This window comes from Oryza glaberrima, chromosome 10 (genome assembly GCF_000147395.1).
Source record: "Oryza glaberrima chromosome 10, OglaRS2, whole genome shotgun sequence".
NCBI lineage: Eukaryota > Viridiplantae > Streptophyta > Magnoliopsida > Poales > Poaceae > Oryza > Oryza glaberrima.
Genome location: NC_068335.1, coordinates 2,980,897 through 3,005,229, shown reverse-complemented (window position 1 = coordinate 3,005,229; position 24,333 = coordinate 2,980,897). Strand labels below are relative to the sequence as shown.

General features: G+C 42.2%; 3 protein-coding genes across 6 annotated transcripts; all 3 read left to right on the top strand.

Moving 5' to 3' along the window:
• The first annotated feature begins 7,316 nt into the window (after positions 1-7,316).
• Positions 7,317-10,316, top strand: LOC127752655 (uncharacterized). Its single transcript, XM_052278061.1, has 2 exons — positions 7,317-8,020; positions 9,506-10,316. The coding sequence occupies exons 1-2, from the start codon at positions 7,317-7,319 to the stop codon at positions 9,516-9,518; spliced, it is 717 nt and encodes a 238-aa protein (XP_052134021.1). The 3' UTR covers positions 9,519-10,316.
• A 528-nt stretch (positions 10,317-10,844) lies between these two features.
• Positions 10,845-16,394, top strand: LOC127752730 (uncharacterized). 3 transcript variants are annotated; one of them, XM_052278130.1, is made up of 3 exons: positions 10,845-12,219; positions 14,272-14,364; positions 15,834-16,394. In XM_052278130.1, exons 1-2 carry the CDS (start codon positions 11,085-11,087, stop codon positions 14,286-14,288), a joined length of 1,152 nt encoding a protein of 383 aa, XP_052134090.1. In that variant the 5' UTR covers positions 10,845-11,084; the 3' UTR covers positions 14,289-14,364; positions 15,834-16,394. The 3 variants fall into 3 exon arrangements, with proteins under 3 accessions (XP_052134090.1, XP_052134089.1, XP_052134091.1); XM_052278131.1 differs by having other exon boundaries at positions 10,848-12,219; positions 14,284-14,364; XM_052278129.1 differs by having other exon boundaries at positions 10,845-14,364.
• A 1,200-nt stretch (positions 16,395-17,594) lies between these two features.
• Positions 17,595-22,575, top strand: LOC127785718 (uncharacterized). Of its 2 annotated transcripts, none has more exons than XM_052313118.1 (3): positions 17,595-18,785; positions 21,481-21,561; positions 22,011-22,575. In XM_052313118.1, the coding sequence occupies exons 1-2, from the start codon at positions 17,639-17,641 to the stop codon at positions 21,483-21,485; spliced, it is 1,152 nt and encodes a 383-aa protein (XP_052169078.1). In that variant the 5' UTR covers positions 17,595-17,638; the 3' UTR covers positions 21,486-21,561; positions 22,011-22,575. The 2 variants fall into 2 exon arrangements, with proteins under 2 accessions (XP_052169078.1, XP_052169076.1); XM_052313116.1 differs by having other exon boundaries at positions 17,596-18,785; positions 21,469-21,561.
• The last annotated feature ends 1,758 nt before the right edge of the window (positions 22,576-24,333 follow it).

The following is a 24,333-nucleotide window of genomic DNA, read 5'->3' as shown; positions in this document are numbered from 1 at the left end:
TTTTTTCCATCACTATTGCTAATCTAATCGGATTGTGTATGGACGAAAACTCGGACGAAATTATATGTGACGACCGGAAAAATACGAATATTTATATTATTTATAGATATACCACGTCAAGTCCAAAGTGCAGCTTGCGGGACTAGAGTACTGACGTGGCCATCTACCGTGGGTGAAGTTTCTTATGCAGCCCCTTTCCTTACAATAATATCAAAATCGGCTCTCATAATTCAGCATGCCACCACTCGAATAGGAGAGTAGACGAAGAAGCAGCTATTAGGGCGACATTGATCATCGAGTAAATTTCACAAAACTACAAATACTACGATCAAATTATCACAAAACTACACATTTAACACCAAATTTATCACAAAACTATACATTTAAGATAAAATATCACAAAATTACATGTTTAGTAACTAAATTATCACAAAACTATATGTTTAGAACCAATTTAGTCACAAAACAATAATGTTTATAGTTCTAACATAACAACGGTGCTAGGGATTTAAGCCCTAAGATTTATAGTGTTGTGATAACTTCAATATTAAATATGCATTTTTTTGATACTTAACCTTACATTTGTAGTTTTGTGATAAATTTGATGCTAAATCTGTATTTTTGTGATATAACGCCTTAAATCTGTAATTTTTTTTTGATAATTTGGTTAAAATACCTGGAGTTTTGTGAAATTTACTCATCCACAATCAAAGGTCCTCATAGCGAGATACGAATGTCCCGGCCTACTCTTCCTTCTCTTTTGAGCCGAGCAATTAATTTAGAGGTTACTGCAGTGTAAAGGGGCTAAATGATAAGGTCCCATCATTGTGGATGATCCTGTTAGCGCTCTGCCGCTCTAGCCCATCTAACCAGACTAGCTTTGATCTTACTTGGTACATTAAACCAAAATTATAGTCTCCAAATGAGTATTCAGTAAAGTTATGGCCCTAGATGACATCCTATATGATACGTTTAAGACTAACATTTTGCCTTTTTTTATTAATGTAGTAAAAAAATGTTTCACACCAAAATCGATTTGACATTTTTGCTTTATGATCGATCAATCAATCTATCTACTATATATCATCATCATTATTATCTATTATGGATACACATAATATGGACATCCCATTTTTTTACACGACAAGAAATAGCAGTGAATCCCCAATATTTAAAGTGGTAAGAGCATAAACAAAGTGAGCTAATAGCCCGCTTACATTGGATTTTAACATATATGGTAGATAAATAAATAGTAGAGAGAGAAAAGTCGACGACTAATTAGTTAGCGGCTAAATGTTGCACGTCTATTTTACATCTGCTTTGCCATGAGCCCTGGGGTTGTAACCTTTATGCTATATGGGTTGTTATTGTGTTTGATTGTTGGGACTATATGGGCTTAGCCCACTTGTTATTTGATACTAATATAAATGAATATAATATGACGGACTGAAAATGGTGTGGTATAATGTTTGGGCCTATATGGGCTTTTGCAATGGACTTGGACCATTTATTATTTGATGTTAAAGCAAATGGATATAATATAATTGGGCTAAAAATATGCGACATCATAGATGGGCCATGCTAAAATCTAGTTGGGCTTGTCAGTTGGCTAAGCCCATATATAGGGTGCTCAATACATGGATTTTAATGGGCATCAGATATTTTATGACTTTTTTAGGCTAGATAATGACGAATATGTGCGTCACAAAGTTATGACGACAGAAGGATCGTCACTAGATTAATGACGAAAAAAAAAGTTTCATCATAGAACTCCATTATAGACGCATGATAGGTCACGAATGAATTTTCGTCACGTGAGCGTCACAGATTACGAAACGTGATAAAAAATTCAATGTTTGTGACGTAAATGAAACGTCATCTATCATAAGATCTCTTGTAGACTGCATGTCATGACAACCAATGTGATGACAACGTGTGACGGTGCACAATTCGTTGGATTAAGATATACCAGTACTATTCAAAAACTTATACCTTAAATTGGTGAAAGCAAGCAAATAGCCTATTCTAAACAACAAAAGAGAAAAAAAAAGAGTTAGTAGCAAGTTTTAGAGCTTGCAGCTGGCCATTTAGAGCAAGTTTAGTATAGCCAACCGCTGGCTCCAATTCATCTATAGTCAACTTAAAAGCCGATTCATACTATAGTCAACTTAAAAGCCGATTCATACAATAGTTACCTATAAATATATATTACGTAATTAATATCTGGTCTCACCTGTCATACACACGTGTATCTTGAAGTCAGTGCTGTAGCTAGCTATAAATCTATAGCCTGCCGCCCTTCTCTCTCTTCTTTTATCTTTCTCTCTTTTTATTTTCTCGAAATGTGTTTATAACTGGCTTATAGTCTGCTATTGTATCTGCTCTTATTGAACTGGCTGTAAATAAACAACAAAACAAAAAGGGACAAGAGAAGAGATGGCCCACTAATCAGTGACCATAGAGTCCGTAGTATAGAGCCAGTGAGTGACAAGTGTCGCACTGCCTCGTACGCGCACCCCCCGTCCCTCTATGTTTAGAGAGAAAATAAGTGCAGGCGTGCCAGTGTACCTAAATACACAATGTAAAACAAACACAAAAGAGACACAAAAACACATTATCTTTATTAATTCAATTAACAAGATACAGTTTCCATGTATAATATAAAATACGCGCGCCATTGCCTGTCGTTGGATAGATCTGACATCAACGATGTGGTCTTCTGGTTCCTGGGGCCTCGAGAAGCTCCCAGTTAATTACCTCCGCAGGTCTAGGCCTGCAGGCGAACCTCCGATTAAGCTGCTTGTGGTCGTCTCGTCGTCTTTGCTTCACGTTTTCCATGCATGATGAATGTTGGTGAAGATGGTGGATGTGTGTGTGGGCGCCGGCAGCGATCCACGGCCTCATCGGTCCATGCACCGGTGTTGGTGACGTAGCCTTCATATAGGCTCCGCCCACCCTCGTCGCTCCGCCTCATCAGTCTTGAGCGACGTGGTGGTGTAGATAGATTGATCTTCAACATGCATGGTTCTCGCATAGCTTGGACGGTAGAGATGTCACAGCAGCAGCGTCGGGATGGTGTTAAAGGGAAGAGGAGTTGGTGAAGTCAGTCGGTGTACACAACAGCCGAATATACGTGGCTGGGCACCTCCTGGATAGATGAGATCAAAGTAGACAGTTGGTGTAGACGACAGCCGGATTAAACATGGCTGGGCACCTCCTGACCCGTCATGTCCCTTATACAACAGGGACTTGTAACGAAGATGTTGATGAAGAAGTCGGTGCAGACAGCAGCCGGATAAACGTGGCTTAGCACCTCCTTCAGATGATGAATCGACTACTGATCCAGTTGATATGACGACGAGCCCATAAGGGGGCTCTATGAGGGCGCCGGTAGCAACGGTGACCTTGAAAGAAGTAAATGCCTCGTAGGCAGAACGGCCGAGGGCATTTATTGGTATAGATTCAGCACGAATGGTTCCCTGGCATCACAGACGACACCATTCTTTCTTCATGTTGATGTAGATGAGCGACGCTCCAATACACGGACAAGCGGCAACATCTCGATCCCAACGAAGAGGGAGAGAATCACGGATGAACAACATCGATCTTGATTAAGAGAGGAGAGCACCACAGATGGATGGCATCTCATCTTGGTGTGATGAAGTGAAAGCATTGTAGACAAATAGCATCTCATCATGTGGTGTAGAGAGAAAGAGATGTCACGGACGGACGACACGACAACTCCAGCTTGGCGAAGTGCAGGCATCATAGAAGAACTTGATGACGATTCCGCCTAGACGAGGTGAAGTCTTCCCGAACGGACTTGATGATGATGTGCGGGCACCAAACAATGGCGCTCCGGTGTTCTCCTCAAACAGAACTGGCTGTAAATAAACAACAAAATAAAAAGGGACAAGAGAAGAGATGGCCCACTAATCAGTGACCATAGAGTCCGTAGTATAGAGCCAGTGAGTGACAAGTGTCGCACTGCCTCGTACGCGCACCCCCCTGGGGACTCAGCTTCGGTGACTTAGCTAAGGCAAGTCACAGTGTGACATACGATGCATCTCGCCCGTTCAAAACGAATCCAACGGAGATAGCGCTTGGACCCGCACGCAGGCAAAAAAAATCTCCGTTTCAGCCTAACAGGAAGCCCGCACGCGCTTAGCCTCGCCCTCGTCTGCGCGCAAACTGAGACGGACTCAACTTCGCCTCGCCCTCAAGTCCGCGTACGCCAGCGCTTCACCTCGCCCTCATCCGGCCGCCGCCGCGATCGGGGAGGCGCCAGGACGCCCTGCCCTGCCACCGCGACCGGGGGCGCGTGGAGGCGGCCAGCCGCCGGGCCTGACAGCGTGATGGTGCAGGCGGGCGACCGCGCAGCCCGAGCCCGGCGTGTGGAGGAGGCCGTGCTGCTCCTGCGGCGCCGCACGTCCTGATTTCGGCGGCCTCAACTCCACGATGGATATCAGATCGCTCAAAGCAACAGCCCCATTCTGGCATTCTCATTTCATGCACAAAATTGCTCTCTTTGGATTTTGTCAACCAAAACACAATCCATCCCTGTCGTATCAAGAAATGAAGGAGACATACGGGCTTGTTTGCAACGCATGAATTCGTACTAGGAATTTTGCAGGAATCTCGCATAAAAACAGCTCCATAGATGTCCTACCCACTATTGATCAGGGCGACCATGCACAGGAACTACTGACCATGAAATTTCACGATAGCACTACAGCAACGACGGCACTCCATTCAGCATCATCAGAGAGAGATTCAGAGCAACATTGCTGCATAGGACAACTGATCATAACAAGACATGGAACCTCCCACCTAGCATGAACTAAAAATTTACATCAGAGATAGTGAAAAGGAGGAAATAGCAGCACAACTCATGTCCAGTATAAACCAGACAATACCATAAGTCCATTCCAGACTTTAAACCTGAACAAATCATGGACCTGGGCAACATCTCAAAACTTTTTAGAAAACATCTTCAGAAGTTACTGATTCATTCATTCAAATTACAGCGTATATGAGTCATACAACCAAATCAATCTCAATCAAGATTACAGAATCATTTGCTTCCAATCTCACAAAGCCAAACAATAACAATTCACTTTCAATCAGGACTCTGCATCATCCCAGACAGCAGGGCATTTCCACAAACACCTCGCGGGCACAGGAAAAGGTGTGGCGTTCTCCACAAACTCAACCACCAGTGACTCCTACCGTGGACGAAGCCGGGAGGCGGTGTCACCTCTCGCCGGCGATGAAGTGGGCGGCCGACTGGTGCGGGCTCTGGATGTAGGCTCGGACGCTGAAATCCATCGTGGAGTCGAGGCCGCCGAAATCGGGACGTGCGGCACGGCAGGAGCAGCGCGGCCTCCTCCACGCGTCGGGCTCGGGCTACGCGGCTGCCCGCCTGCACCACCGCGCCGTTAGGCCCGACGGCCGGCCGTCTCCACGCGCCCCCGGTCGCGGCGGCAGGGCCGGGCGGCCTGGCGCCTCTCCGGTAGCAGCGACACGCCTCCCAGCTGACTCGCAGCGGCGGCCGGACGAGGGCGAGGTGAAGCGCCGGCGTACGCAGACCTGAGGGCGAGGCGAAGTTGAGTCCGTCTCAGGCTGCGCCGGCGTACGCGGACGAGGGCGAGGCTAAGCGCGTCCTGTGCGCGTGCGGGCTTCCTGTTAGGCCGAAACGGAGATTTTTTTTTGCCTGCGTGCGGGCCCAAGCGCCATCTCCATTGGATTTGTTTTGGACGGCCGAGATGCATGGTATGTCACGCTGTGACTTGCCTTAGCTAAGTCACCGAAGCTGAGTCCCCCGGAAAAAAATTCTACGTGGCAGTGCCGCACGATGCTTCTCGTGCAACACCACGTGAGCTGGTGCCACGTGTCTTCTTCAATGCTTGGAACTAATTAGGACCCTTGATCAGTAATGATCTAACGGATAGAGAGAGAAGGTACCAGGAAAAAGGTATTAAAAGGGTGGACCAGGTATGAAAGGTGGAAGGGTAAAATAGTAATTGATTTTCATTAAATTGTTTTTCGGTAAAGGGCAAAAGCGTCTTCTTTACTCCCGATCCCGATCCGTTCTACCTGAAACAGTGTGGCGATTTTGTCGGTGGAGGTCCTGAGACAGTGTGGCAAAGGGGGAGAACCGGAGGCGCACCGGCTCGCCGAACATCGGAGCGTGGCGTTGACGACCGCAAGCCTAGCGCCCAGGTCTGCGAGCTCACGGCGGCCGTCCCCACCGTCGGCGCTGGCGTCGATGACCGTGAGCCCAGCGCCCAGGACTGCGAGCTCGCGGCGGCCGTCCCCGCCGTCGGCGCTTTGAGTGCTCCTCCGCTGATCCGTTCCAGGCATCGGTGGGATTGGAGTTGGAGGTGGCTGAGCCGAAGTGGGAGAGGCGGTGGCGCACGGGATCCCCATCCTTCGGAGCGTGCGTCTACGACGGCGACCTCGGCGCCCATGACGACGAGCTCGCGGCGGCCAGCCCTGCCGTCTCCGCTTTGGGGCCCTCCTTTCCAAGTGTGGGTGGGATTGTAGGTGGAGGTGACTGATGTGGAGGGGGAGAGGCGGAAGCTCACGGGCTCCCCTTCCGTCGCTCGCCAAGGCCGCACACGCCTTGAGGTCGCCGCCGCCGTATGCGTCCTCCGGTCACCATCGCCACCGCCGCCGCTGCCGCACGCGCCCGTAGTGCCAGCCGGTGGCCACCGTCGCACGCGCCAGCCGGTGGCCACCGTCGCACGCGCTGGCTCGATTGATTAAGGCTAATCTTGAATGTTAGCTGATTAGCACTCGATGGAATGGGGATTGAGCAATTAGCAAATTACTAAGATAAGATACCCTTGTTAATAAAAATTGTTTCTAAATTTCCCTTTGAAGATTAAGGGTGGATAACAAGTCATTCAGGAGGTACCTCAGGTACCTTCCAAGCACTGTAAAAGACCTCCTGTTTTCGAGCCGAGCCAACACCGCAGGCCCTGGAGTTAGTTCTACCACCGCCTCATCCCCGCGCCTAGCTGCAGCACTCCTGTAGTCCTGTCGTGCTATCTGCCATAATAGCAAATGTCTCCATTCTCTAGCTTTTCCATTGACACTGCTAGCTTTCATTTTTCTTTTCATGCTAAGATAGCAAATGTCTAGTGATTTTTCTTTTCTCCGTTGACACTGCTAGCTTTCATTTTTCTTTTTTCTTCTCCACTGATACCACGGGCAACGCCGACGGCACCACTGATGCGAACAAGCTCCGAAGAGGGCAGCGGAGCCCCTTACAGCGTGTCGTATGGCTGGGTGGTGGGTGGGGCACTGTCCGGATGGGTGGAGGGCGGAGCCCTGTAGCCACCGCCGCCGCCGCTGCCGCCACCGCCGCCCGTAGGAGTAGATTTGGGGTGGCGAAGAGGAGTGCTGCAGGTGTGGGAGGAGGCGGAAAAGAGGAATTTGGGAGCCACGGTAGAACTCGACTCCTGGGCATTGGCTCGGCTCAAAGAAAGTCAGTCTGCAGCAAGAGACGGGACACGCGTCGCCAGTCAATGCGGTGTTTCATGAGAGGCGTCGTGCGGCACTGCCCCAGAGAATTTTCTTCCGAGTCCCCCCACCCCCCCCCCCCCCCCCCCCCCAAAAAAACTGTCCGTACGATTGGGTGCTTGCTCCCCTCGCCGCAGCGCGCGTGCCCGGGCGCCCCGCCGGCGGAGGACCTCCTCTTCGAGATCCTCCTCCCCTCCCGCCCGACCCCCAGGCGCTGGCGCCGCCTCATCCACGGCCCGGCCTTCCTCCCCCGCTTCCGCGCATTCCACCGAACACCTCCCGTGCTCGGCTTCTACCACAACTCCCGCGCCCTCGGCCCCTCCTTCGTCGCCCTCGCCGCGCCCGCGGGGCCCTCGCTCGTGTTCGGCGGCGACGACGACTGGAGCCTCCTGGGATGCCGCCACGGCCGCGTGCTCCTCCGCAGCGGGCCCGGCTGGCTCCAGCTCCTCGTCTGGGACCCCGTCACCGCCCTACTCAAGTTTCTATGTTGCAGGTATAACAAGCAATGTTTTTTTTTATGTGTTTACTTGCTCTCATTTTGAACTTGATTTGCCTCTAAATGGGTAGTTTTCGTGGTATCTGAAGATGAGTTCATATCCCTGTCTGTTCTGGTTGAGGGAAGTTCTGGGAACCGCAAAAATGACAACTTGAGTTTAGTTACAGTTATAGATTGCCTTTCTAGTTTGTGCTTTGTGGATAGGAATGCAGACATGCACATATGAAATGGATGTTACCAGTATCAAGTTAATAGTTTACTTCGTTGAAGTGACTTATCATATTCCTTGCAATTCATGGATTCAAGAGGATGTAAAATGGGTAGTAGGCTGAAAATGGCTTATCAGAGGTTCATCTCAACTAGCATTGCTAAATTATTACTGTGAATATCCAATTCCCATATGGTTTGAGTTGGTAAGAACTAAGAACGTAGGGCTTGCATTGGTATCCACTTTCTACCATAATTAAATACATGTGCCTTTTATGGGTAAGAATATAGCTTCTGATTTCTCTTGAATATATCGTTGAAATCTGGTAATCAGCTATCAGGGGATGGGCTAAATATTGTACTGGTGCATGTGAATGGTGATCACATATTTTTGGAGTCATCCGTATGTAATTACAGTGTTGCATATTGTAGAAGGAGCTATGCTTTACCTTGCGTTCTAAAAAGAAAATTCTGGGGTCACCCATATAGAACTATAGCATGTTTACTGTATATAATACTGATACAACAACATCTACTATATAAAGTTTGTAAGTTTTTAAAGTAGAAGTAGTTACTAATGAATGATTCGCTTAGCTATTTTAAGCTCCGAAGTTACTCTTTTCTGTAAGAAAGATGACGAATTTATGACCTTATAAATTGGCCAAACTAGTTCATGTTCTTGTCTTTTCAGAATTAACTAGCTTTCTTGACGTCGAACATGCCTGCAAAAATAGATGCTGTGATGTGGTGTAGCATTATAGCAACCATGCACGCCAATCTCATCTTGCTTTTATTTTTCCTGTGACTGTTTCTTATGCATCTGCAATTCACACTATGAGCTTTGTTGGTAAAGATTACATGAATAATACTCTCTCTGTTTCTTTTTGTATGACGTTGGTTCGCCATACATTTTGGGATGGAAGGGAGGGGGGTATTCATTTGAATTATATTGTATCCAGTAACCTTTCATGTGTATTCTTTTCTGATTGCTTTTATTTGTGGGTTACGTTAATGGATGGACACAAATATTTGTTTCATCATGCACTACACTGAACTAATTACAAAGAGCATTAACATGCATTCTAGTGACCTTCAGAAAGATGGATTCTAGTGAAAGGACCTTTCTTTCCTTTGGGGGTTAGCCACAAGTAGTTGTCAATTGCTAGAATTTCGAATTGCCATATACTGCGTGTCATGCGTTAATGTGTTACATATCTCAGTTTTGCTAGTTTCGATGGTCTTCCATAATTTGGCCTAACTCTCCAGTAATGGCAGGTGGAGGTGGTGAAGGTGAAGATGATGGTGCAGTTCATGGAAGTGGACGGCTGTAGGATCTTTGGGTTGCAGAGGTGTTCAAGGATCAGCTATGCATCTACACTGCTTTCACCAATGTCTAACGTATTAAGCACATACTACCATATAAGTATTATTAGCTATTCTAACTTATGTTAAGATCACGCATGTTTCAGTCGTGAAAGGCAAATGTGACAGTTGCTCTATGTTTGAGATTACAGCTAGTACTCCATTGAGCACGTATTTGCTTTATGCGAAGATATTATCAGATTATCTTTATGCTTACAGAAGATCTTCTTATTCTGTTTGATCTGTGATGATCCAGTAGCTGCTCTAGCCTGTAGGCTCTTCTCAGAAGTAGCAGTTAATATCTTAAATGGAAAATTGATGATTTCTCCATAGTTGCATGTATTTCTACATTTTGTCCAAAGTTATTTTTTTCTTGATCTTCTGTAAACAGATTTGGGACAAAAAGATGAAGTACAGTTTGTTCAGACAACTTTGTGGCATATTTGTCGAAGCGCATGCAACTGTAGAACGAACCATCAAATTTCCCATTTAGAAGTGTTTTTTGTTGAAAAGAATTTTAAAATCATGAACATACGGAAATTTGAATTTCAATTGTTTGAAGCAAAACGTCAGGCTTTGTCTGCCAAAATCGGGGATTCTTGCATCAAAACCTGAAGAATTTGCACTGTGTATTTGTTTTCTGGAACAGCTAGCTTTGGTAATTTAAAACCATAAAAACATACTTCCTTCATTATTTTAACTTTGAGTTGTTAAGCTTTGAACCAACAATATTTTTCAAATAAGTTAGGCCCTGTTCGTTTCTTCTGCAAGCACAAGATTAAATTTTGGATACTCGTGGCACGCTTTTCAAACTGTTAAATGGTGAGTTTCGTGCGAAAACTTTTTATACGAAAGTTACTCTAAAATATCAGACTAAACCATTTTTAAAGTCTGTAATAATTAAAACTCAATTAATCACACGTTATTAGCACATCGTTTTACGTGAAACACTTAATCTTTATCTTCATCTTTAGGAGATTCAAACACCACCTTAGTTATTTAACATTCAATTCATACCAAACGTCGACAGACTTCTAGTCGAGAGTACTTTACTAGGATTTTACATTTTTTTTAACCAACTCGATCAGACTTAGCTTAAATCTTAATTGATCAAAATTTTTGTACTCTCGATCAAAAATTCAAAATGGACAGGGGAAACACCAGTGGTATAGAGGTGGAGTTGTAAATGCATGACTCTAACCCACCAAGCCACGAATATTACACATATGTACATTTCAATATGATTTTAGTGATATCAGGATATGTCGTTGGTTTTCTGTCTCTTAGAAAGTGTGTTAGGGGACACATATACAGGGTATAAGTATGATGTTTATAACAATGTGTACGCGCGAATACGTCTGTTTGTGTAATCGGAAAAAAAAATCAAAATGGACAAAAAAAGAAAAAGAAAAAGAATAAACATGTACACGGTACACCAGGGGAGAACCAGACGTGTCCATCCATCCTCTGCTGAGAAGTGAAGTCCGCGGCCATGAGCGAGGCGACCGCCGTCCACTCCTCCGCGGCGGCGGCGGCGGAGTCTGCACCGGACGACGTCATCGCGGAGATACTCCTCCGCCTCCCGCCCCACCCTTCCTTCCTCTCCCGCGCCTCCCTCGTCTGCAACCGCTGGCGCCGCCTGGCCCGCGACCCGGGCTTCCTCCGCCGCTTGCGCGCATTCCATCGAACACCCCCCGTGCTCGGCTTCTTCCACAACTCCCCGGACCTCCCCCGCTTCGTCCCCGCCGAGGGCGTCCCCGGCCGCGTCGCCGCCGAGGCCGCCTCCCTCAGGAGGGACGGGGATGACGGCATGTGGTGGTTCGTCGACTGCCGCCACGGCCGCGCCCTCCTCCGCAGCCGCGACTGGGCCGAGTTGCTCGTCTGGGACCCCATGACCGGGGAGCGCCGCTGCATCACCGTCTCCAGCCAGATCCAGGAGGGGGCCCTCGACCTCAACGCCGCCGTGTTCTGCGCTGCCTCCGGCGGCGGTGACCAAGACTGCCACTCTAGTCCCTTCCATGTCGTCGTCGTGTTCACCACCGGCCAATGCCATGGCCGCGTGTTCGCCTGCGTGTACTCTTCGGGGATCGACGCGTGGGGGGACCCGATCTCGACGCCAGTGACGTCACCATGTGAGCTCTATGAGGAGCCCCCTGTTCTTGTTGGGGAAGCTCTGTATTGGCTTCTTGATGGGAGCCGTATACTTGAGTTCGAATTCGGCAACCAATGTTTATGTTTAGCTCTGATTGATCATCCTGTGGAGAATCATGCCATCCTCAAGCGGAACATCCGTCTTGTGAGGATGGAAGACGATGATGTGCTTGGCCTTGCTTTCGTCAAGGATTTCAGCCTGCACTTGTGGGCGCGGGAGGTTGCCGATGATGGTGCGTCGCAATGGATTCCGCGCAGAGCCATTGAGCTGGACATGATCCTGCCGCTGGAGGGCTATCGGTGCCGTGCGATGCCTATTTGGATATGTGGATTCGCTGAAGATGGAGATGTGGTGTTTATACGGACTGTTGCTGGAGTTTTCCTGGTTTGGCTTGATACATTGAAATTCAAGAAGGTGTCTGGCTCCTTACTCATGAAGACTGTTTACTCCTATGCTAGCTTTTATGTTCCAAATGGTATGAAGAATTATGCCTCTGTCCCTTTGCTGTGAAGTATAGTTATTACCTAATGAAATGACTTCCAATGTTTTTCCTTTTGGTGCTGAACCCAGTACTGTGTATCTTGTTCTGGTTTAGGACTGCAAGCTATATAAAAGTATAAAACAGACCAACACTTTGCTAACTTGCTCTTATTATGGTTTGCTCATTACTGAGCTGATGCTCAGTAGTTTACCACTATGGTAGAAAGTGGATTGATGGAATACCTAGTTGCGCAAATTTCAATGATACCTCATTTATTATTTGGAAAATTTTGCCTACTTAATGCTACATGATCTGTAAGGAAAAGTATGACAATTATTGATTCAGCATATGTAGTTTGCTTTAAAAAAATATAGTCTTTCTCTATAATCAATGGCCCATGAGATGCAAGCTAAAAACATTTATATTGGGTGGCAAATTTTAAATTTACATCATTTCGAGCTTTAGATGTAACAGTCTAATGTGTAGTCCTGATATAAATAATACAGTTGTGAGTAATATCTGATTCTTATGAAGAAACTGGTGCCCATCACATAGTATACTTTTCCTTTCAGGGTGCATTGAAGCAATTTTTGTGACTTATAAGTGAACAAAGATGTAAATACCACATGAATTTTTATGCACATCTTGTGTAACACAGCCCTTGTTAGCCTGTCGACACTTGACACATTTGTGAAATAGGCGTTGCCAAAAGTAGCTTTACGAACTATGAGATCTGCTTAACTTCTCATTCTACATGGTAGAGTAAAAACTTTCAGAGGAAAGAGCCGACATGAAAATTTAACTTGTTATTTTTGGACATGAGTGCTTTGTCGATGTCCATTCCTGAATGGGACATATTATTCTTAGTGTTGGTTCCTTCTGGTATGATGTCAATGAAAATCCCTTGTAACTTAATGAGTTGATTAAGCTAACTTATGATTTGTTGAGTATAAATTGTGTATAGCACCATAGAATACTATAGCGAGTATAGTTAAGTGTTTTATGAATTCTATTTGTTGTCTTTATTGTAAATCAAGCCAGGCCATTGAGATTCAGATAGTAAATCATGTGGACATTTGTTTTTTCTACTTGCGACATTTCATTGTATTGCACTGATCCAAGACTCATTAAGTTCGACTATGACTTGAGTAATTTAAGTCTATTACTTTACATGAAAGTTCGGTAATTTAAATGAGCTAGTACGTAACATTAAATTGCACCAGATATCATTAAATGCTATTATGAAACATGAAAAGTTTGGAAGCTAATGAAAATGCTATCTGAAAAGTGTTATTCAAGGCTTCAAGCACTGCTACTTCGTAACTACATTTGAGGCTACACAGGCAGTCACTTGGAGGCAAACTAACCATACGTGTTTCTAGGAAAAATATACACAACTCGATGGGTCATTTTATTGTTTGCTGAAAATGGCTGACTGAGTGACTGTCATATTTCAAATTGCTCACCAAGTTTACTTCATATTTAGGAAATATCTTTTATGTTCTCTGGTCACCCCGTTCCTCCTGGTGATTTTTGTCGTAGTTCCTGTGTTTTTCTGTGAGTCCACATGCACAATTATTGATGTCTGCTGTCTTTTCCTTTGATGTTCTGCATTTGTACATCACATCACAGTATTTTTTTTCCTGAATATGCAAGACATCCCAGTATTGAACTAGGAACATTAATAGCGAAATTAGGAAAACAATATAGGTAAATTCCACAACCAATCCAGTAATCTATGAGCATGCGAGTTCCTAGGAGCTGTTTGGATGAATGCCACCAATTGCCACAGATGTGTTGCTAAGTGTCGCGTGCAGCACTTATTGTGGTGTACAAATCTAGCAGAGCAACATGTCTATCAATTAGGCAACGCTATTCTATATTGACAATGTGCCATATAGAAGACTAGTTTAAGAGTTCTGAAGTAACAGAGTATGACTTTGGTACACTATTAACTTACTTTTGGTGTTGTCTGATTGTGGATGTGTTAATTCATCAAATCTCATAGCTTATTCATGCTATATACATCTTATTGTTTGCTGTTAGCTAATGTCACAGGATAATGACGGAAATTTCCACAGAAGCCCATGACATCCCATGTGTTGATAGAAGCAAGGAACTACTGACATTTTCAAGCAGGTGAGGCAGCCTGGACATCAGACTTTCCAAAATATTTTGTTCTTTTGTCTTATGTGCAGTTTTTTTAAAAAAAAATCGAAACTGCAGTGGTTCTTTTACATTTTAGCTTCACTGCAATTCACAAGCTAGAGCCTAGTACCAGCAATTGGTTCTTATACTAACTCATATTACATAGATCAATATGGCAATTGGTGAGTAAATTCATGCTATATACATCTTATTGTTTGCTCTTAAGAGCATCTCCAACAGCCTCTCCAAGTGACTGTCCATGTCAAATTTGAGCAATTCTACCAAAAAATCGTGCTCCAATTGATATAGAGATTGGTTTAATTTCACCCCTGTATTTTTGTTGCTCAATCTGTTCTGTTATATAGCAGGAAAATGTATTTCAGTTGTAATTGCTATTGCAAGACTTACACATGCTGCAGTAGTACATTGGTCTCTCTATATTTTTTTGAAACAACTAAATACCAGGAGAGTTATGCTGATGGTAGATGAAACAAAAATATGTCTAGATATTTGTGTAATAGACATTTGACATTTGAGACATTTGTGTAATAGACATTTGACATTTGAGACATTTGTGTAATAGACATTTCACATTTGAGACATTTGTTATCACTGAAGTAAAAAAGTTGAGGTCATTTCCACAAGAGTTTTCCTATAAGAAAATTCAATAATTTATGACATTATAATTGGCAGAACTATACTCTTTCTTTTCAGAACCACCAAGCTGTTTTCTTATAAACATGACTGCATAAACAGATGGTGTGATCTAGTGTAGCAACTTTCTATCTTGACTTGCCTTTATTTTTCCTTTCACTGTTTTTGTGCACGTGCAATTTGGGCTATGAGTTTTGTCGGTAAAGGGTACTGCAATAATCTTCTTTTCGACTATATTGTAGTATTCAGGAACCATTTCGACTATATAGTATTCAGGAACCTTTTCATGTATAATTCTCTCTCATTCGTTTTCTCGTATGAGCTATTTTAATAGATGGAAACAAAGATCTGTTCCTTCCTGCACTACACTGAACTCATTTCACTTAGGATGAAAATGCATTCTAGAGACCATCAGAAAGATGAATTCTTTGGGGAGGACCTTAATTCTATAATTGGGTAAGGACCTGAATTATAGAATCCCACTGACCACAAGTAGCTGTTAATTTCTTTTTGAAGAATAATAAGTAGTTATTGCTAGAGTTTTTAATTGCGTTATATGTGTTGTTAGTGCCATGTTGCATTCAACTTGCGCCATCAATCTTCCTAGGATTTTGTTGGGTAGGTGCCAACTTTTCTGTGTTGGTAGCTTGCTTTTGATTGTACTCCTGTTGTTCATGATTAAACGGAAGCTCGTTTACTCACAAGGAGAAAAGTGGTTACATCATTACATGCCATTAGTTTGCTCCTTTGTATGATGATCTATTGATGTCCCCTAATTTTTTCTACCGCTCCTGTGATGGATACAGATGATGGTGCAAATCATGGAATCGGATGGCTTTAGAATCTCTTGGCTGCAGTGGTGTTGAAGGATCAGTTATGCATCTGCGCTGCTTTCTCCTGATTGCAGAGGGTGTTGAAGGATCACTCCATGTTTCAATGAAAAGGTTAAAGTGGCATTTTGTTGTCGTTGGAGATAACAGCTACTAATACTCCAACGCATATCAGATTACTCCATAATTCAATAAAAAGGCGAAATTGACATTTTCTCGCCTTTGGAGATTACAGTTAATACTTCATGTGGTACATTTTATTTTGTGCGTGCGATATGATATTGTTGTATTCCTATCTCTGGTTACTCAGTTTGATTGTCTGTGATGACCCACCAGCTGCTCTAGTTCTTTTTTTTTTCTCTCATAGGCAATTCATCTTTCAAATGGAACATTGATCATTTGCTCCATAGCTGATTGAGCATATACATTTTGCCCAAAAGTTGTGTTCACTTGATCTTATGTAAAAAACTTTGGGTCAAAATCAAGTGCAAACAACTTTGGATCATATTATAGAAGCTCATGCAACAATTGGGTGAACCGTCCAATTTTTCCGTTTTGTGTTCGCCTGTGTTGTGTGGTGTGCATATTGTGTCTTCCGTGGAAAAAAAAAAGAGCCATTTTTTGTAAAAAAGTGTTCTTGGTTGAAAAGAATTTTTAAATTGTGTAGATACAGAATTTTGTATTTCAATTATTTGAAGTAAGCCATCAAATGCTTGCATGAAATTCTCATTATTTGCATTATGCATTTCCAATGGTTAATCTATGGCTTATAATCTGACAAAGATAAACGAAGCAATTCAAAATATAAATTTAGGATAAGACTTTGGGATACTTTTACTCTAGGTGATCCAATAATTAAGCCCAAAGTATAGAAAAGCGGCAAAAGAACGTCTAGACTAATTGTAGACGGTAAATTGTATTCACGGTGCATCAACTTAACAGTTGGGTGGTGCAATTTAGATAAAAACTTAAGTAATGAGTGTCCTAGTGCAAAAGGTGAGTGGCTAAAAGATTTATAAATAATAAGCTTATAAGTAGAACAACTTGTAAAGTTGTAAGGTAGCTGCGATTTTGTGGTACAATAAGTTATAAGAATAAGTTATAAGAAGAGATGCGGTAACTCAATTATTCAAAGCACTTTTTTTTTCATTATACAGATTTAATTTATAAGTGAAAAAATACTCGGAATATTTTTTTTCGGTGTGCTAATGGAGCAGTGAAAATTTGAAGTTATAAATCATGTTTAAATTTTACGTGTTTGTACTGTGTTTTAAAAAAGAAAAAAAAATTGAGCAGGCTTGAGAAGGGGTGGGCAGAAAAAGACCGAACCGAAAGACCGAAATCGAGAAATTCAGTCACCAATTCAGTCCTAAACAGTGAAAGACTGAATTTGGTTCAGTCAATTCGGTTAGTCTCCTCAGTTAACCGAATAGACCGAAAAAACTGAATTAACAAAAAAAAAATTGTCTAAATGCAACCTAGAATCCACTAAGTTCAATAAGATTAAACTCTAATTTTCACATCCCTACTTCTTCTAGACATGCAATTCATACGTGCTTACGAATTTTTTTTTGTGATTTTTGTGTTGAAAATTTCTATTTCATTGCATATATGAAAATGTTATTGAATTTCGGTCAGGACCGAGACCGAAACCGAATTTGTCGGTCCTGACTTTGTTTTCGTTGTAATTTGGTGTTCACTTTTTATTTTTCAAAGACCGAAAACCGATACCAAAATTTTTGGATCAGACCGAATGCCAACCCTTGCTTGAGAGACTTGAGATGCAGCACTCCCCTACCAATCCACACGACATGAGCGCGGCGGCGGAGGCGGCGGCGGTGGAGTCGTTACCGGACGACGTGGTCGCCGAGATCCTCCTCTGCCTCCCGCCTCACCCTTCCTTCGTCTCCGGCGCCTCCCTCGTCTGCAAGCGCTGGCTCCACCTCATCCGCAGCCCCAGTTTCCTCCGCCGCGTGCGCGCATTCCATCGAACACCCCCCGTGCTCGGCTTCTTCCACAACTACCGGGACCTCCCCAGCTTCGTCCCCGCCGAGGGCGTCCCCGGCCGCAACCGCATGGACGGAGTCGACGACGGCGGCGACGCGCGGATGTTCATCGACTGCCGCCACGGCCGCGCCCTCCTCTGCCGATACGACTGGGCCGACCTGGTCGTGTGGGACCCCATGACCGGGGAGCGCCGCCGCATCGCCGGCCCCAACCAGAAGATGCAGGGCGGCGGCGCCGGCACCTCCCGCCGCAGCGCCGCGTTGTTCTGCAGCTGCGATGTTTCCGGAGGCGGCGGCGACCAAGACTGCCACTCTAGCCCCTTCCATGTCGTCGTCGTGTTCACCGGTGGCTGCCGCGCGTTCGCCTGCGTGTACTCTTCGCTGACCGATGCGTGGGGCGACCTGATCTCAACGCCGGCGCCATTGCCATGTGAGCTCTGTGACACGCCCCCTGCCCTGGTTGGGGAAGCCTCGTATTGGCTTTCTTATGGGGGACTCATACTTGAGTTCCAATTTGGCAGCCAAAGTTTAACTCTGATGAAACGGCCATTGGAGATGCTTGCCGATGTACGTCTTGTGAGGTTGGAAGAATATGGGCTTGGTCTTGCCTTCATCAAGGATTCCACCTTGCACTTGTGGGCGCGGGAGGTTGCCGATGATGGTGCGCCGAAATGGAAATGGATACCGCGCAGGGCCATTGAGCTTGACAAGTTCCTGCCGATGCCAAGGGTGCTCACCGGAAAATGGTGTGGTGAAATGTTTGTTTCGATTAGTGGGTTCTCTGAGGATGGAAATGTGGTGTTTATACGGACCCTTGCCGGCGTTTTCCTTGTTTGGCTTGAAGCATTGAAGTTCAAGAAGATGTCTGACCCCTTATACATGATGACTGTTCACCCATATTCAAGCTTTTATGTCCCAAATGGTATGGGAAGTTCTCTCTCTTTCTTTATCCTCTGCTGTTTAGTATTGTTTTTAGCTAATGAAAAGATTTCCAGTGTCTTTCTTTTGGTGCTGAACCCAGTATTATGTGTCTCATTGTGGTTTAGGAGTGAAAGCAAATAGAGTATACAATAGACCAAACTTTTCCAAGTCACTTTCATTTTATGGCTTGTTGAGCTGATGTTCAATAGTCAGCATTACCACTATGGTTGGAAGTGGATTGATTGAACACCTACTTGCGCCAATTTCAATAATATATCATTTATGATTTGGAAAATCTTTTCTATAATGCCACATTTCTGTAAGAAAAAAATATGACAAGTATTGATTCAGCATCTGTTCTATTTACAGTAGTAATGATCTAGTAGTTTGATTAAAATAAATATGCAGATGACCTTTTCTTTATAATCAATGCCTGTGAGTTGGAAGCGAAAACATTGATATTGCGCGGCAAGTGTTAATTTTACATCATTTAGAGCCTTAGAGATGAAGTGCTAATGTGTAGTGGTAACAGATAAAGCATCATTTCTGATGCTTATGAACAAAACATAAGTCCAGTTCTTATCATGTAGACATAGTATACTTTTCCTTCAAGGGTGCATTGAAATGTATGTTGGCACAATCTCTGTGACTTATAAGTGAACGAAGATGCGAAAACTCCATGAGCTTTCATGCACATCTTCTGTAATACAAACCTTATTAGCTTGTTGACACTTTGAGACATTTGTGCAAAAGGTACTGCCAAAGTTGCTTTATAATACCAGATTGATATCTCATTCTGCATATATTGTAGAGTAAAAACTTTCAGATGAAAAGAACAGTAACAGAAGGATAACTTGTGATGTTTGGACATGAGTACTTTTTCAATGACCATTCAGGAATATGTTATTCTCTGTATTGGTTCCATGGGAATGATTTCAATTAAATTCTCTTACACTATAATGTGTTGATTACTTGATTATGCTAATATATGATTCTTTTAGTATAGGTTGCATATAGTATAACACTATTAAATTCTCATGTACTATAATGCGTGATTACTTGATTACGCTAATTTATGATTTCTTTATTGGTTGGCCTTATTGTAAGTCAAGCCAGGCCATTGAGCTGCGAATCAACAAATCATGTAGGTGTTTGTTTTTTCTACTTGCTGATTTTGATTGTATTGTTGTGGTTATTGACTTATTAAGTTCGAGTATTTGACTGATTGTATCTTAATTTTAGTACTTTACATTAAAATCGGTAATCTTAATGAGCTAGTGTTTCAAAATTAAACTGCACCAGATATCATAAAATGCCATTCTAAAACATGAAATATTTGGAAGCTAATAAAAATGCTATCTGAAAAGTGTTGTTCAAGGCACAGTCACTTTCTAGTTAAAAGGCAGCTAGAACTGAAGCTGACTATCCCAATTCAGGAAGACAGAAATTGCTGGTTGGGTTAGTCCAACCAATATTTGGGATTCTTTGGGCTTTGCTAGGGCTGACTTCAGTATGACAATCTTAAAGGTCTATAATTGCACACTTGAGTGATCTGTCTACAGCCAATTAACCAGAGCATCTATAGCAGCTTCACCGCTTTCTTTTTAGTATTAAACTGCCTTTTCAATGTGAAAAAAAGGCCTAGGCCTAGTACTCAGTCACTCAGAGCCAAAAAAAAAAAAAAAACATGCTTCCAGGAAAAATATACATAACCCAATGGACCATTTTATTGTTTGCTGAACATGGCTGACTGAGTGACTATTATACTTCAAATTCTTCATGAAGTTTTACATCATTTCTGGAAAATATCTTATGCTGTCTGGTCATTCTACCTTCCTCAAACTGGTGATTTCCGTTGTAGTACATGTGTTTTACTTGAGTCCATAAGGGAAGTGCAATTATATTGATGTCTGCTGTCTTTTTTTTTTTGTCCTGCATTTGTACATCAAAATCCCATTATTCAATTAGGAACATTTAATGGCGAAACTAGGAAAAAGATAATAGGTAAACACCACATTCGATCCAGAATTTTATGGGCATGTTGGTTCCTATGAGCTATTTTGAGCTGTTTGGATGAATGCCACCAATTGCGAAACATTTCTTGTTGCCACACTTTATTGTGGTGCCCAATTTAGCAGAACAGTGTGTGTGTGTGTGTGTGTGACAAGCAGGGATTGAAATTTCGGTTCGAAATTTCCGAAATTTCGGAACCCACCGGCATGTCAATATTTTGGCTGAAATTTTCGGTTTTTCTCAATTTTTTGTGAATTTAGTCAAAATCAGTTAAATTGTGTCAAAATTTCAGAAAATTTCGGTCCAAAAATTACCGAACCGAAATGGCCGAAATTTTAGCCAAAATCGAAATTGAAAACCCTAGTGACAAGTAGGCCATGATGTTGAAGAACTGTAGGTCTGTGGCATGGACCTGCTTAACTCAAGTGTGGCAAAATGTGGCATGGTAGCCATCTGGTGGCAATACTAGATCAGCAATAGCCCATAAGATGACTTCTAATTAAGATATTCTATACATGGCCAATGTGCCATACTAAAGACTAGTCTTAAGATTGCTGAAATAGCAAAGTACAAGTATTGGTACACCATTAACTTACTCTTGGTATTGTCTGACTTTGATTGTGTTAATTCATCAAAGCTCATAGCTTATATATCTTATTGTTTGGTGTTAGCTAATGTCACAGAATAATGACTGGAAGTTCCATTGAAGCCCATGAGATCCAATGTGTTGACAGAGGCAAGGAAATACTGACGTTTTCAAGCAGGTGAGGCAGCCTGGACATCAGCCTTCGGAAAGTTTTTTTGCTCGTCTTGCGTTTAGTGGTTCTTTTTTTTATTGATTGAAACTGCAGTGGTTATTTTCCATTCTTGAGCTTTATCATAATTCACAAGCTAGAGCATAGCACCAGCAATTATACATTTTTGGCTCTTATACTAAGTCATGTTTTTTAAGTAGATCGATGTGGTGATTGGTGAGTAAATAATCTATATGCAGATTAACTCATGTTAATTAAACTAGTCAAATGAAAAGACTTTCCTAGACCTTTGGTAATCATTTAAAACTATGGATAGATTTTAGTAATTTGTACCTGATTGCAGCACTTTGCCACTGGCTTACAGGAGCTCTTTTGTGTACAGATGTTTCAAGAAGGTAGTTTTCACTCGAATTCTAAAGGCTGGATTTACTTGAATTCTTGTGTATTTTCCTCTGCAGGATACGCCACGGGTATCTGACATCAGGTCTGTGATCTCATGATGTGCATGAGTTGCAGTTGCACGTAGCTCAAATCGTTTGCTCGACTGGCCCCGAAACCCCAGCTGATATTTTGTAAAGAATTGGTTTAAATCCACCCCTGTGTCAGTCTTCAATCCCTCCTGTTAGCTACCAGGAAAAATGTATTACATCTGTAATAGGCATGCTGCGGTAGTAGATTAGATATATTGGTCTCTGCATTTTATTTGTCTTAGCTAGGAAGATTGGATGTTTTCTTCGAAATAATAATACAAAGTAGGAGAGTTATGCTGATGGTAGATGAAAAACAAAATTGAATGCTCAGGATGAATATTGGATATATTTATGTCCCTATTTCAATACTATTTCTATGTGAAGTTCAAAAATATTGCTAATATTGATATCCCTTGTTATTAAGGGTGTGTTGGAACATGTGGGTTCAGAACCCTTCCCTTCCTCCCGCCTCCCGACACATAAAATGGTAAAATGGAACGGCGGATGAGTGAATGAATAATTAAGTAATCCCTCCGTTTCACAATGTAAGTCATTCTAGCATTTCCCACATTCATATTGCTGTAAATATGAATCTAGACATATATATCTATCTAGATTTATTAACATCAATATGAATGTAGGAAATGCTAGAATGAAACGGAGGAAGTATTAACTAACAAACTTAAAAAATAGATTAATATGATTTTGTAAAACAACATTCTTATAGAAAATTATAGAACACACCCTAATGTGGATCTATAAGCTGTGTGATACGACCATACTCTTTATCCTTAACAAAAGGATCACACTACTTCTGCAAACTTTTTTCTCTCCTTTCTCCACTCTTAGGTTTAAGATCATACATAAGTATGAACCAGCACACTTATAAGTTTTAACACATTGCCATTAGGTAGTTAACCATATGGCTAATAGTAAGTATTGCACTAAAGACTACTAGTTTCTAATGTTCTAGTTATGGACACATTTTAGCATCGTAATAAATTACACATATACATTCCATCGTAAATAACTTTGATGATACATGAGTATTGTTTTCTAGATCTTGAAATCACTGGTGATAGTGAAATTATTGTAGAAAATAGTTAGCTAACCGTAACAAGAGCCTAAGGTATGAAACAGTAGCAATAATCTTATAATCTTTCTCCGTAATATATAACATTATAACTACTCGTTTCGTTTCAAAGATATCGCTAGTCGAACGGTCGAAGAATAGTTTATGAAAACTTTAAGATCCACTTTGTTGTGAACTTGATTATTTTAAAGAGTTGTACATTAAGATAATATCTTCTTTTATTATCGGAGGTTAAGGTTGAATATTTCACTTTGTCACGCTAAATGTTAGTTATGTTATAGTTTCCATAATTAAATGTTTAGTCATTATCATAATTGTACCACACCACTTTGTATCCCATGTCCAACCTTTATTTGTGAAACTTGTGGATAGGAAATTGTTAGTCACACTTTAACAACATATATACATTATTCAACACATTAATATGGGTGTTGTATATCAGTATATATCTTTACAATTATCTGCTAAGGGTATTAAAGTTAATTCGCATACTGATATATGTTAATGATAATAAATTAAGGATAGTCAATTCGCATACTTTAGTATATCCCGTTAGAAAAAGAATTAATAATTACTTAAAATTTTTTAATAGGACGAACAGTCAAGTTTAAAAAAATCAACGCATCAAATATTCCCTTTAAATTTAAGGGCAAGTACTATAATATCTCATATGTTGCCCCTAAGAGTGCCACATTGGATTGAGTGATGATGTGGAAGAGAGAAGTGAGGAGAGAGATGATGAGCCACCTCTAAATCAAGAGGCAACCTTCAGAAAATTTAAGAAGGATGTGAGAGTATTAGAGCAGGTACAATAGCAGGTTATAAGCCAGCTGCAAACATATTTTAAGAAGATAAATAAGGAGAGAGAAGAGTAGCGAGCTACAGATTTGTAGCCAGCTGTAGCACGGACTCCAAGATGCAGTGTGTATATGATAGGTGGGACCAGCTATTAATAGTGTAGTATGTAACTATTGTATGAATGAGCTATTAAATTGGCTATATATGAATTGAAGCTAGTAGTTGGCTATATTGCTCTTAGAGCAAAGATCAATAGTAACGCCCATAGTTGGCTGCAATTTTCACCATATCATCAAAAGTTGGTTTAGGTCCCATTCGTTTATCCAACAATATTTGAATGAAGATGAAGATTTTCGTGGCACGCTTTTCAAACTGCTAAACAGTGCGTTTCGTGCGAAAACTTGCTATATGAATGTTGTA

Coding starts and splice junctions, on each gene's coding strand:
- LOC127752655 (XM_052278061.1), top strand. CDS start 7,317: ATGGGTGGAGGGCGGAGCCCTGTAGCCACCGCCGCCGCCGCTGCCGCC.
- LOC127752730 (XM_052278129.1), top strand. CDS start 11,085: ATGAGCGAGGCGACCGCCGTCCACTCCTCCGCGGCGGCGGCGGCGGAG.
- LOC127785718 (XM_052313116.1), top strand. CDS start 17,639: ATGCAGCACTCCCCTACCAATCCACACGACATGAGCGCGGCGGCGGAG.